The 12,817-nt window shown below is 39.6% G+C and overlaps 2 protein-coding genes across 4 annotated transcripts; both read right to left on the reverse strand.

Moving 5' to 3' along the window:
* Positions 1–2,396: 2,396 nt before the first annotated feature.
* LOC141652585 (uncharacterized) lies at positions 2,397–6,338 on the reverse strand. 3 transcript variants are annotated; one of them, XM_074460120.1, is made up of 6 exons: positions 6,167–6,338; positions 3,603–5,038; positions 3,393–3,449; positions 3,337–3,356; positions 3,105–3,157; positions 2,400–3,024 (listed from the first exon to the last, which is right to left on the reverse strand). In XM_074460120.1, exons 2-6 carry the CDS (start codon positions 4,826–4,828, stop codon positions 2,518–2,520), a joined length of 1,863 nt encoding a protein of 620 aa, XP_074316221.1. In that variant the 5' UTR covers positions 4,829–5,038; positions 6,167–6,338; the 3' UTR covers positions 2,400–2,517. The 3 variants fall into 3 exon arrangements, with proteins under 3 accessions (XP_074316220.1, XP_074316219.1, XP_074316221.1); XM_074460119.1 differs by having other exon boundaries at positions 2,397–3,024; positions 3,337–3,449; positions 3,603–4,864; XM_074460118.1 differs by having other exon boundaries at positions 2,397–3,024; positions 3,337–3,449.
* Positions 6,339–7,704: 1,366 nt separating this feature from the next.
* Positions 7,705–8,481, reverse strand: LOC141653913 (F-box protein SKIP23-like). Its single transcript, XM_074461780.1, has one exon. The coding sequence runs from the start codon at positions 8,479–8,481 to the stop codon at positions 7,705–7,707; it is 777 nt and encodes a 258-aa protein (XP_074317881.1).
* Positions 8,482–12,817: the final 4,336 nt, after the last annotated feature.

Raw genomic sequence — 12,817 nt, forward strand, 5'->3', positions numbered from 1 at the left:
TTGTAGTGTGATCATACCTGGTACAAAACCAAAACCAAGTTGGTGGAGGCCAAATAATTCCGGCAAACTCAGGGCACGCCACGGATAGCAGCCGAAAGTTATCCCCTTCCCCCATCCGGTACATACCAACCTCGATTTCTTGATCGTCAAACAAATAGTTATCAGGAGCATCACGGCCATTATACTGCGTAAAACAGTGAGATGCAAAGACTATAGAGTTCCCATCACACCCTGGAAAATGCCGAGCCATTGCAAAGAAACAATGATCAGTCCCGACAAACAAAACTCGTTCATGCCCTATATTCTCGACAACATCCCACTTTTTCGCTTCTTCGTTAAGCTTGTACACTTTGAACCTAACTTTTTGAGCCACTCGAACATTCTCACGAACAACTAGGTGGAGCTCGTCTAATGCTTCGTCCACAACCAGACGCGTCCTTCTGCAGTTACGCTGATCAGCCTTATAAACAGGTTCCGAAACTAGGATAATTGTATTTGACATTGACATTGATTCCGTATCTAACACATACAACCTTCCCTTTCTATCCACCCCGTAGTTCTTGTCCCTGAACCTTGTCACGTCATCCAAGTACAAGAACGAAAAATTGTCATCTTGGCGCACCTTGAAGTTCTCCCAGCTGTAAGACAACTCCTCGTCATCATTGTCGTCATCTGAGGACAGTTTTCCTAAAATGCCCTGGTGATACAAGACTAGGACTTGTACAGAAGAAACCGAGTTAGAGCAGAGTAATACCTTGTGAACATTGTTGGAGGACTTGAAGTTGTACCCTTGCGCGAGTTTTAAAGCCTTGAACCGGTTCATATCCAAGAAAGGAAGGAAATTTTTAATTCTTTTCGCTGTCAAAGGATGTCGAACTTTGATTTTTCCCGCGTTCAACTCCTCAGCCATGACCATCCACGAAGATTGATCATTGACGGTATCTTGATAAGGCGTGATTAGATAAATGTTACTCACTCGAAGAACTAACGGGCTTTTGGAATCGTGAAATGGAAATAATTTGGAATTATCTTTTATGGTCTGAGGAAGAGGTAAGTTAAGGGATAACAAGTTTGTTGGAAGTGTAAGAGAACGGTTACGCCATTTCGAACAGACTTGCTTAAATCGAAGAATGTCGGCTCTAGTTTCGAGTTTTTTGGAGATTTTGAAGATGATTTTTCCAGGAAGGTTGGACCACGAGAAACGTAAATTTGTCCTTTTGGACCTTGAGAAGCGTACATTTCTCTTTTTCCGGTTGGACCATGAGAAACACCCGCGGCTGTGTGCATCGCTGTTTTTAAAATTACAGTGCTTCATTTCTGGTTTTTTCTTCTACTTTTATGGTTTATGATGAAGTTTAACAGGTCAAGGAAGTAAATATAAGCAAGCAGTAATTAATTTAGAAGAGGGAAAAGTAATTACAAATGTAAATGTGAAGTAGTTAGCTATCAGATCAGGAGTTAACTGCATAGATTTTCAAATATCTGGTTACTGTAGTTTGCAGGATGTTAGGAGTTCAGAACATGTTGTGTCTTTGTCCCCCTTAATCGCTATTTAATTCGGTTTGGGCCAAACTCCGAACCTAAATCGCACTGTTTCTAACGGTTTTAAACGGTTCCATTAACCACTTAAAACGGTTAAGGGAGACAGAGACACTGCAAGTCCTGAACTCCTATTATCCTGCAAACTACAGTAACCAGATATTTGAAAGTCTATGCAATTAACTTTCTGCAATAAAATCTTAATGATCTGATAGCTATCTACTCCCTCCGTCTCGGTCATTTGTTTAGCTATTCCATTTTAGGGTATCTCTTCATTTGTTTACTTTTCTCTATTGGGAAGATACTCCTTAATCTTTACTTAGATGTACTCTGTATCGAACAATAGTAAATTACAAGTATACTAGTTTACAATAAACTGTAGTAACACTTGTGAATTTTTTGGAATAATGATCCATAATGTGTGTAGTCTACTCCATCACAATCAATTGTTTACGTTTTTTATTCTTTGTGAGACATATCTTAATTGGGACAGAGGGAGTAATTGTTAAGAGACAGTTGGATCATAGTACATACCTGTATTAGAAGAAAACCAATACAACAACAACATCATCAGAGCCTTAATCCCAAAATGATTTGGGGTCGGCTGACATGAATCCTCTTTTCGAACCGTCCATGGGTGAACGCACGCCTCAAAATGCGAATAAAAAAAGGGAAGATGAAAAACAAAAAGGAAGAACGAAAATGTAATGGAAAGTCAAGGTGAACTTAGGGGTTTTAAAGTCGAATTCCGTTTTTCTTTTATAAAAACCTAAAATTTAAATCGAAAGAAAAGATTAAAACGATTTTTAAAAACCGAAATAGAGTGAAGGAGCCGGAATGAACCCGGTAAAATCTATAAGAAAGATCACAAAAGCAATACAGAAGCATACGACACCAAAACTAAGGCTAGATGACTACCTCATATCTCTCAGGAACATCTAAAACATTTTAGAAAACCATGATCAAAATCATAACTAACTAACATAATCCATCCCCTAAAATTAGGTCAAAATCCATTGATTTTAAACCCGAAAGTCTCTCGGAGACGAATACAATATCCTCTTCCACTTCATCCAACTTGGCTAATTCATCAAGAACCTTCATTTTCATTTCCTCGGCCTGAGCTTTGGCCTTGTCGAAATCCTTTAAAGCATTAATCAATGGCCTGCTTTTGTGAACAGCAATCGCCTTCTCGACAAAGGGTACTAACCAATTTACATTGAATTTCATTTGCTGCAAGTCACATAAGGCAGAGCTCATGTAATCAGCTTGATCTTTACTCAAGGTGTGTCCCGAGTTAGACTGTAGGATGATCACGGTTGTTGCTAATGACTCTAATGCACTTGCTATTATGTTTGCATTTCGGATTATGCTTCCTTCTATTATGTTGCCATATTTTCCCCAGATTTTTTGTAGAGTTGGGATGAGATTTGACTTGACGTTGATTCCTTCGAACACTACTGTTGAACTGTTTTGGTTCAAGTCCTGCAAATACGAGAATAATTTTGGATAGTCCGATATGGTCGAGTGTGCCTATCAAATATAAGAATGTCATTGATCTATACCTGAATTGTCAGAGTATTAGAACTTCCAACAGCTGTGAATTTTGCTTCCGATACTAAAAATCAAAGACAAGAATCAATTAGAAGTGAAGCATAAGGAAAGCATTGGCAAAGTAGGAAAGTAAGATTTCAGAGCAAAATTAGTCAGTCTTGTAATGCGGCTACCCCACGAGTCCCTCTTACACCACCAATAAAAGCGCGGTACTTTTAATGTGACAATCTTTCGAAAGAGTACCTTGTTTGTTCGGAGGAACAAAGCTAGTAGAGGCATCTACTGTGCAGAAAGACGATAAATGTTTTCTGTTGCAAGGTGTGTGGTTTTGGATATCCAATTCTTCGTCATCATCACTGCAGAGTTACAGAAAATGAAATCCCGAGGACATCACTTGTTAGCAAATACATTAGTATATTCGAACATCATATTGTGAACTGCGTTCCACATGGTATATTTGTCAAGTATGATCATGAAATTCACTTTCGAGACAGAAATCTGGATATTACCTGCTTGACGAGTAAGTATCCGGCCAGAACCAGGCAGGAGGCGGCCACAGCACAACAACTGTGGTACTACTACAGCGTGGCTCCTTAACCCAATACTCTTCATCGTCTTTATCAAAGAAGAAGACACCAATTCCAAGAGTTGTTCCATACAAATGAACCTTAGTGTACCAGCTAAGACTCTGAAATGACTTTTCGGCATAAATCACATAATCCCCTTTCACCTTCTCTCTCTCTTCCTTCTGTTGCTTCTTTGGCTTAGGTAAATAATGGCGAAGATCCAGATTATATTCGTAGAGAAAAAATCTCCAATCACAGCTTACAAACAGAACCCTCCGATAATAACTGTCATAGCTGACATCGATCAATTCTAGTTTCACTTCATCAAGACGGTAAATAATTAAATCATATCCTGAAGGACTGTGATTTCTCGAAACACAGGCTGCTACGTAAAGATCCTCATTTGATCTGAGCAACATTATTGGGCCAGCCTTGTAAAGTAGCGACTTAGGCGAAATTGTCTTAACCACCCTGGCCGCCTTGTGATCAATAACATGAACATTTCCTATACGATCAATAGCTCGAACATTATTTCTACCGTAACTGATCACATCAGAGAACGGAGAGTTGATGCTGTACCACACGAATCTCCAATGCCCTTTTTTCAGACTCAACCTAATAAGAGTACCTCCCCCATATAACACCATGACATTAGATTTAGAACAGAGAATTACTCGACGAACGTCCGGTACGTCTACTTTATCGCTATCATACTTTAAGCCATAGCTTTTATCGACTTGTGATATTTGATACTTCGACAAGTCTAGAAATTTAGGGAAATTGGAAGGTAAATGTTTAACACGATTTTTCGAGAGAGGGTAAAGAATTCGGAGCTTACCCGGAACCATTTCCTCAACGGTTAAAAGCCAGCCGCAAGAGGGAGGCGGGTTACCAAGTGGTTTGACGAGAAACACGGTACGAGCAACAAGAATAACAGTATCACGCTGGCGAACAGTGAAGGGGAGATTGTTGTTTGCGATGATCCGAGGTAGAAATGGACATAGAAGGCCTCTATGGTCCGGGTTTCGAGCGTAATGCCAGTTCTTGCAGACTGAATGTAATCGACACACGTTGATTGCGCTGTCAAGACGTCTTACGATCCTCGAGATGATCTCCTGTGGCAAGTCCGACCACGAACTAGCTAATACTGCTTTCTTCTGTGCAGACATTCCTTTTTGTTACTTCAATTAGTTTCTTCTTGCTCCCTAAAATTTAAATAGCTTTATGGAAATAAAGCTCCTTGACGTCTTTTTACAAGCTTAGTTAAGACGGCCTTGCTCTATAATTTTTGATATATAAATTCTTGATCTTCTTGGAACTTAGAAGTGTCATCTGGAAAGTATAATTGGTCTGCCTCCATTGCTTTGGGAAGATTAAAACTGAGCAACAAAAACCATATTGTAAGTTCTACTTTTTTCTTGGAAATGCATTCCGACTTATTTTACTGATAAGATTAAATTGCACCATTTTTGAAAACAGTGGGCGCTGTATATTACACAATTAATTGAAAAGTAAATGAGTTAGTTTCGCATAAAGAATCGCTTTTAACTCTTTTAATTTTAACCTTCGCGATACATCTAGCACAAGAGATGAAGGCAATACAAATGTCACAAACACCAAGATTATATGCAAACCGGTCGATTTGCATACTAAGTACTACCCCCTCTGTCATGGTCATTTGTTGTCCTATTCGATTCTGGGGTGTCTTTGTCCTTTCTATTTTAAGAATGAACTTGATGAGCAATTTCATCATTCACACCCAATTTGCTCCACTTGTCATTTAGTAATTAACCCTTCCTCTTTCCTTGGTCTGTGTGATAAAACCCAATGACAACAATTGACCAGGACGGAGGGAGTACCTATTACGGTTAGAAATTTTAAAATTACTACCTAATGTACCTATTTCTACAAAAAAAAAAGACCGCTCCGTATCTAAAACCTTACTACTAAATACATCCTACTACTAATTTCACAAATAGTACTATACCTCCAGTTGTATAATGAGCATTGTACCGAGCTTATGTGTAATTTTTCTGAGCTTTTTAAAAGTTTATTTGTTTTTAGGGTTAAAGTGTGTGAGTTCAGAAACTTTACACATAACTCAGATTCTTTAAAACAAAACTCGAAAACCTTAGTACAGAGCTCAGATTCTAAACCAAATAACTGGTGGTATAGTCAATTAATTGCTACTAATTTGACGGAAATTACTAATAAGTCACCTGAGCTTACTCATTAACACTCATCCACATTCCACATTCCACCTTACTACTAAATACATCCGGATTTTGTTCTTGTAGTTCTGGGTAACTATGGGTGATTAATCTACAACAAATTAAACAATGTATACATCGAGCATAAAAAAAAACACAAATTTACGCCAATAATCTTCAAGCGACTAAAACCCCCAAAATATATTACCAATAATAGTGTTCGTTATAAAGTTAGGGTTTAAGATTTAGAATAGCGAAAATAATAACATAAGCAATTAAGAAATAGAAGCTATTTACCTGAATCAGTGACGAACAGATGATCCACGATGAAGAAGATGAAAAAGCTGTGGAGTTTGGTGATTATTGGTGGTTGTAATTTTTGATTCACAGTGAAGAAGTGAAAAGGAAAGGTAAAGATGGAGGTATGTTTTGGTTTAGGAATGAGTGAGTGTGGAGGAGTGTTAAAGTGAGGGTAAAGTAGTCATAATATATTACGGAGTACGAGTAATAAATTGTAAGAGTATGGGCTTGTACTCGGGCTGGACTAGGGCCGAGTCAGGCCGGGCTGAGATATGCTTTACCCAGCGTGTGCCTGAGACGGGCTGGAGACGGGTTAGGCTGGTGGGCCTAAGCTATTTTTTTCTTTTTCCCTAAAATAGACGGGTTAGGGCGGGTTGGGCTGGGAAAATGGAACCCGGGACAGGCCAGGGAGAGGCGGGTCAGGCTAGTCAAGGGCGGGTCGAGCGGGCCGATTCTGAATTTTTTGCAGCTACACATTAAATTTTGAAATTTAATTCCCTTTTTCTGGACAGAAATTAGACCTTAACCATTCAACAGTGGAGTTCGAAGGACTCAGCATCAAATCTAACCTCGTGCCAACTCTGCAGAAAGTATGGGCGAAATACGGTAACATGAAGGAAGCATGATTCGGAATACAGACATGCTAGCAAGGGCTCTAGAATCATTAGGAACAGCCTTGATAATCCTAGAGACAAGCTCAGGACGTTCGTTGAATAAAACTCAAGCTGATTACCTGAGCTCGGTCCTGTATGATCTACAACACATGAACTTCAAAGTAGATTGGCTAGTACCCTTTGTCGAGAATGCTTTAGCTGCTCACAAAAGCAAACCGTTGATTGATTCTTTGACGGATTTTGGTCGAGTCAAAGCTCAGTTCGAGGAAATGAAACTGAAGCTCCTCCATGAATTGGCCAAGTTGGATGAAATAGAAGATATGGCAATTGTCTCCGAGAGACTTCTTGTTTTAGAATCAATTGATTTTGACAAAAGTTTGGGGGAGGGATTGTACTAGTTACGATATTGATCAATGGAATGAAGACTTCTTGTTTTAGAATCAATACGATTTACGAGTACTAACTACTGAATGTTTTGATTTGCGAACAACATTGTCCTCAGGTCTCGATAGCACGACTTTAATGACACGTTGATCACATTTTTCCTCAAACATTCTTATATTTTACCAAGTCACCTGCTTCTTTATACAAACGATTCTCATAGTAGAAGCCAGGAGAACAAGGAAAAGATTTTTCGGCATAAATCACATAATCTCCTCCCATCTCCTCTTTTGGCCCTCGAACGACTTCATCATCAAAAATATCAAGTCATTGTCATAACGGTCATGTACCTTTTTCGGCTTAGGTGAATAATGGCGAAGATTCAAATCACAAGTGTATAGAAAAAAGCTCCAATCAGAGCTAATAAAGAGTACTTTCGAACAATAATACGTACAAGTGCAGTTGCGCCATTCATTTTCCGCTTCATCTAGACTGTAAATGACAAACTTATCCTTAACATAGGCTGCTGCAAAGAGTTCCTCATTTGATCCAAAAAGATACGGAGTATATCTTATCGAACCCAATAAATCTCGACTTTGGCGAAATGGTCTTAACCACCTTGGCCGCCCTGTGATCAATAACACGAACAATTCCTTTACTTTCGATAGCTCGAACATGATTTCCACCGTAACTGATCACATCTGAAAACGAAGAAATGATGCTGTGGCGAACAAAACTCCAACTCCCACTTTTTAGCTTCATCCTAATAAGAATACCTCCGCCATACAACACCATGACAGAAGACTTAGAACAAAGGATTACTCGACAAACGTCTGGTACGTCCGTGTCATCGCTTTCATACTTCAAACTATAGCTTTTATCAACTTGAGATACTTTAAACTTTGTGAAGTCTAAAAATTTGGGACAGTTTGAAGGTAAATGTTGAACACGATCTTTCGAGAGAGGGTAAAGAATTCGAAGCTTACCCGGAACCATTTCCTCAACAGTTAAAAGCCAGCCGCAAGAGGGAGGCGGATAACCACGTGGTTTGACGAGAAATACGGCACGAGCGACAAGGATAACAGGCTCATGATGGCGATCAGTGAAGGGAAGATTGTTGTTTGCGATGATCCGAGGTAGAAATGGACATAGAAGGCCTCTATGGTTCGGGTTTCGAGCGTAATGCCAGTTCTTGCAGACTGAGTGTAGTCGACACAAGTCGACTGCACTGTCGAGGCGTGTTTCGATTTTGGAAATGATCTCCTGTGGCAGGTCCGACCAAGAATTAGCTAATGCTGCTCTTTTCTGTGCACACATTTTTTTTTACTTTTTTTTACATCAGCTTGGTATAATCAATTAGCGACCTACCGTCTTCTTTTGTAGGTTAAATACAGTATAACATGTATTGACGTATCAGTAATAAATGAGTGCATAACCAATTAAAAGACCGTCTTACTGTAAGACGGTATTTATTCTATAAATTGTGATTTATAAACTCTTGATCTTATTGGAACTGGCATCTTGAAAGTTTAACTGGTCTACCTCCAATGCTTTGGGAAGGTAAAAAACTGAGCAACAAAAACCATGTTGTAAGTTCTACTTTTTCTTGGAAATGAATTTGAAGTTATTTCACTGCTAAGATTCTAGTCACTTGTAACTTGCACCATTTTGGAAAACAGCCGGTGTTGTATCGTAAATGGTACTTCCTCCGTTCTAAAATAATTGACGTTTTCAATTTACGAGGTGAGCCTTTGAATTCAATTTATACAAAAATATATTGGTCGGAAAATTATAAAAAAGAGAGAAGTGAGTGTCTCGAAAAGTGAGAATGACAATTAAAAAAAAACAGAGGGAGTAGTAAACGAGTCAGTATCATTTACAAAATTGCTTTATCGCTTTTTGTATACAAAAGGACTGACTTACATGTGAGGACGCCTTATAAAATCGCTTTATCGCTTTTCTTCCTCGACTTGATTTTTGATGCTGGCACTTATTAAGGATTTATTTGTTTTATTTGTGTTGTTTATTTGTGTTGTAAGCTTGTTTGGGACCCTACTCGCTGTAGGTCGCGAGGTTTACCCGGCCTTTTTAATCAAAAATAAAATAAAATGTGAGGACGCCTTAATCTATAATTGTGATTTTTTTGAGTTTTAACCATGGTAATACGTTAAGCCCATATTTTTGAGGTGATATAGGCAACAAAAATGTCACAATGACCAAGATTATAGGCACACTGGTCGATTTTACGATCACAGAATGACCATATCGGTCCACTTGGAGATAGGATGAAAATGAAATCGACGCTAATCAATAATCTGATCAGACTTACTTGTTAGGTACTACAAAAGTTTGAAGACACAAGAATAGTCGCTTGCAGCGACAAGCCGACAAGTCGACAACCAATGATCAGTGTCGTAATTAGTACAATCCCTCCCCTAAACTTTTGTCAAAATCTATTGATTCCAAAACAACAAGTCTTTCAGAGACAATTGCCATATCTTCCACTTCATCCAACTTGGCCAGTTCATTGAGGAGCTTCAGTTTCATTTCCGTGACCTGAGCTTTAGCTTGACCGAAATCCGTCAAAGAGTCAATCAATGGTTTGCTTTTGTGAGCAGCTATAGCATTCTCAACAAACGGTACCAGCCAATCTACTTTGAAGTTCATGTGTTGTAGGTCATACAGGACCGAGCTCAAGTAATCAGCTCGAGTATTATCCAACGAGCGTCCTGAGCTTTTCTCTAGGATAAGCAAGGCTGTTGCCAATGATTCTAGAGCCCTTGCTAGAATGTATGTATTCCGGATAATGCATCCTTCAAGTATGTTACCCTGTTTCACCCAGACCTTCTGTAGCGTTGGCACGAGTTTAGATGTAATGCTGAGTCCTTCGAACACCACTGTCGAATGGTTTAGGTCTAAATTCTGTCCAGAAAAAGGGGATTGTTAGATTATCAAAATCAATGAACAGCAGCGAAAATATCAGAATGCTGACCAATACCTGAGTTATCGGAACAAGAGAATTTGCAGCACCTGCGAAATATACAAGAATAATTAGCAACGACTGAACTAGAAACGGAGCTAGTTCTAATGTGGCGATCTTTCAATCGAGTACCTTGTTTGTTCAAGACAACGCCTCTAGTAGAAGTTTCTGCTGTGCTAAAATGCAGTACTTCCTTTTTCTTGCAAGGTGAATAATTGTGGCCGGAAATATCTCGTTGCAGCTCCTCGCTGTCCCTACAGGGTTAGGGAGATATGAATCGTTTTAGCAAATTGTATTTGGTGCATGAGACCAGCCCACAAGCAAGTGAGGTTCCATCCTAAAAAACCAATTGGTGATAGGAGGAGTAACCCACTTACTTATAAGCTAGTTCCCCCACTATTATTCTACCGATGTGGGACAATGCCCCTCACACACATATGGAAAGAGACCTCAAACAGAGGCGTGGTAAATAAGCATTGTTGAAGCGCTATGCTTCAGGCTATACTATTGCCTTATTAAAAACCAGCAGAACACTATGATTTCGATGATCTATATAAATAAGACGTCTTCTATATATTTACTTTTTTATCGAATGTCAAGACGGGGCAGGCCAGATAAAATGTGAACATTACCTGCTTGATAAGGCAATATCCGGCCAGAACCAGGTAGGAGGTGGCCACAGCACATCAGTGGTAGTACTACAAAGTAAGCTTTTTTGAATACATGCATGTCCGCCGTGATGAAAAAAGACACCGATTCCAAGATTTAAACTTGCTTGCTTAAACAAACGGCTATGACGATCAGAGTACCCATGATAACAAGGAAACGAATTTGTTGAATAAATCACATAATCCCCTTTTATGGCATCCTTCTGCTCACAATTCCCAAACCGTGATGTCCGCTTTTTGTTGGGTTCCGGTAAATGGTTGCAAAGATCGAGATCACTAGTGTTGAGAAAAATGCTCCACTCAGAGCTCACAAAGAGTACCTTCCTACAATTTTTGCTACTAGCCGCATTGATCCATCTAGTTTGCGCCTCGTCTAACCTGTAAATCACAAATCCAACTCCTGTTTGAATGTTTCCCTGAAAACAGGCTGCCACGAGGAGTTCCCCGTTCACTCGAAATAGATTTATGTGATTGAACCGCGTAAATACCTCTGGAAGAAAGATGGACTTAACCACTTTGGTTAACCAGTGATCAATAATATGAACATTTCCGTTGCAATCAATAGCTCGAACATGATTTCCACCATAACTGATCACATCCGAGAACTTAATTATGATGCTTTCGCGCACAAAGCTCCAGTTTCCATTTTTTAGGCTCAACCCAATAAGAGTACCTTCCCCATACAGCACCATAGCAGTATAACAATCACAACAGACTACTCTAGTAACACCGGGAACATCTTCTTCATCGCTTTGGTACTTGAAGACATAGCTTTTTGCAACTTGGGAGACTATAAACTTTGACAAGTCTAAATATTTGGGGCAATTTGATGGTAGATGTTTTACACGATTGGTTGAAAGCGGGTACAGAATTCGAAGCTTGCCAGGAACGACTTCCTCAACGGTTAGAAACCAACCGCAGGAAGTAGGTGAAGAATAAAGAGGTTTTACGAGAAAGACAGCACGAGCGACAAGGATAAGTGGCTCGTGAGAGCGATCAGTGAATGGAAGACTGGCATTTGAGATGATCAAAGGAAGGAATGGAGATAAAAGGCTAATATTGTTTGGGTTTCGAGAGGAATGCCAGTTCTTGCAGACGGAGTGTAATCGACAAACGTCGACTCCACTATCTAAGAGTCTTTCGATGTTTGAGATGATCTCCGGTGGAAGGTTCGACCACCGACTTTTCATTTCAGCTCCGTTTCGATCAGCCATATCTTTTTTTGGTCATTGCTCCTAAAAATCTTAATATAGTGCGTTAATGGCAGCCCTTCTGCTGTTATATTGGAACTTTCAACTGGCGTGAGGCGTGACTACATTGCTTTGGGAAGTCTAAAAAGTGGTCTGCTGTTAAATGTTGACGGGTCCGCCAACTGTAATCTGTTTTAGACCTCTACTCAAACAGTTATTATTCTATGAGACGGTCTCAGAATGTAAGACGGTCCATTTGTTTAAATTTCACTTTATTATATTGTATGAGACAGTCTCATGCTGTGTAAGACCATCTTACCCTAGAATTTGTGCTACTCAATTTTTTGAATTTTTTTTCCAAAATAAGCGATTTTCCCCAATTAATTATCAAAATAGGTCGAGTCTCAAATTAATTGTCGAAAATGGACACGTAGGCTTGGTATTGACGAAACTAGTGTGAGGGGTCAAGTTGCCATGGCGGGTGGCGACTTGTGTCGAAGTCATATTTCTCGCATCCTCTCTCCTTCCCACACAGAAGGAAGTCGCCAAGGGAGCTGACGACCATCAGACCAAAACGCCATGGTGGGTGGCGACTTTGGGCTTGGTCGCTGACCAAGATGGCGACTTAGATACGAACCTAGCTTCGGCTATGACGTGGACCTATTTTGGGTAATTAATTTGAGATTACACCCGTTTCGTTAAATAATTGGTGAAAATCACCTATTTTGGAAAAAAATTCCATATATTGCTTGTACGAGTATTTTTCCTTTTTTTTATGCTGACGAAGTTTGAACCCAAGCCATGAGTACTACCGC

Source organism: Silene latifolia, chromosome 4 (assembly GCF_048544455.1).
Source record: "Silene latifolia isolate original U9 population chromosome 4, ASM4854445v1, whole genome shotgun sequence".
Taxonomy (NCBI): domain Eukaryota; kingdom Viridiplantae; phylum Streptophyta; class Magnoliopsida; order Caryophyllales; family Caryophyllaceae; genus Silene; species Silene latifolia.

What these genes read in the sequence shown, in the direction of transcription:
- LOC141652585 (XM_074460119.1), bottom strand. Translation starts at nt 4,828, where the DNA reads ATGTCTGCACAGAAGAAAGCAGTATTAGCTAGTTCGTGGTCGGACTTG. An exon ending in GATACTTACTCGTCAAGCAG is followed by an intron (nt 3,450 to 3,602) that starts GTAATATCCAGA and finishes GTAACTCTGCAG; the next exon opens with TGATGATGACGAAGAATTGG. An exon ending in CTAATACTCTGACAATTCAG is followed by an intron (nt 3,025 to 3,104) that starts GTATAGATCAAT and finishes TCGTATTTGCAG; the next exon opens with GACTTGAACCAAAACAGTTC.
- LOC141653913 (XM_074461780.1), bottom strand. Translation starts at nt 8,481, where the DNA reads ATGTGTGCACAGAAAAGAGCAGCATTAGCTAATTCTTGGTCGGACCTG.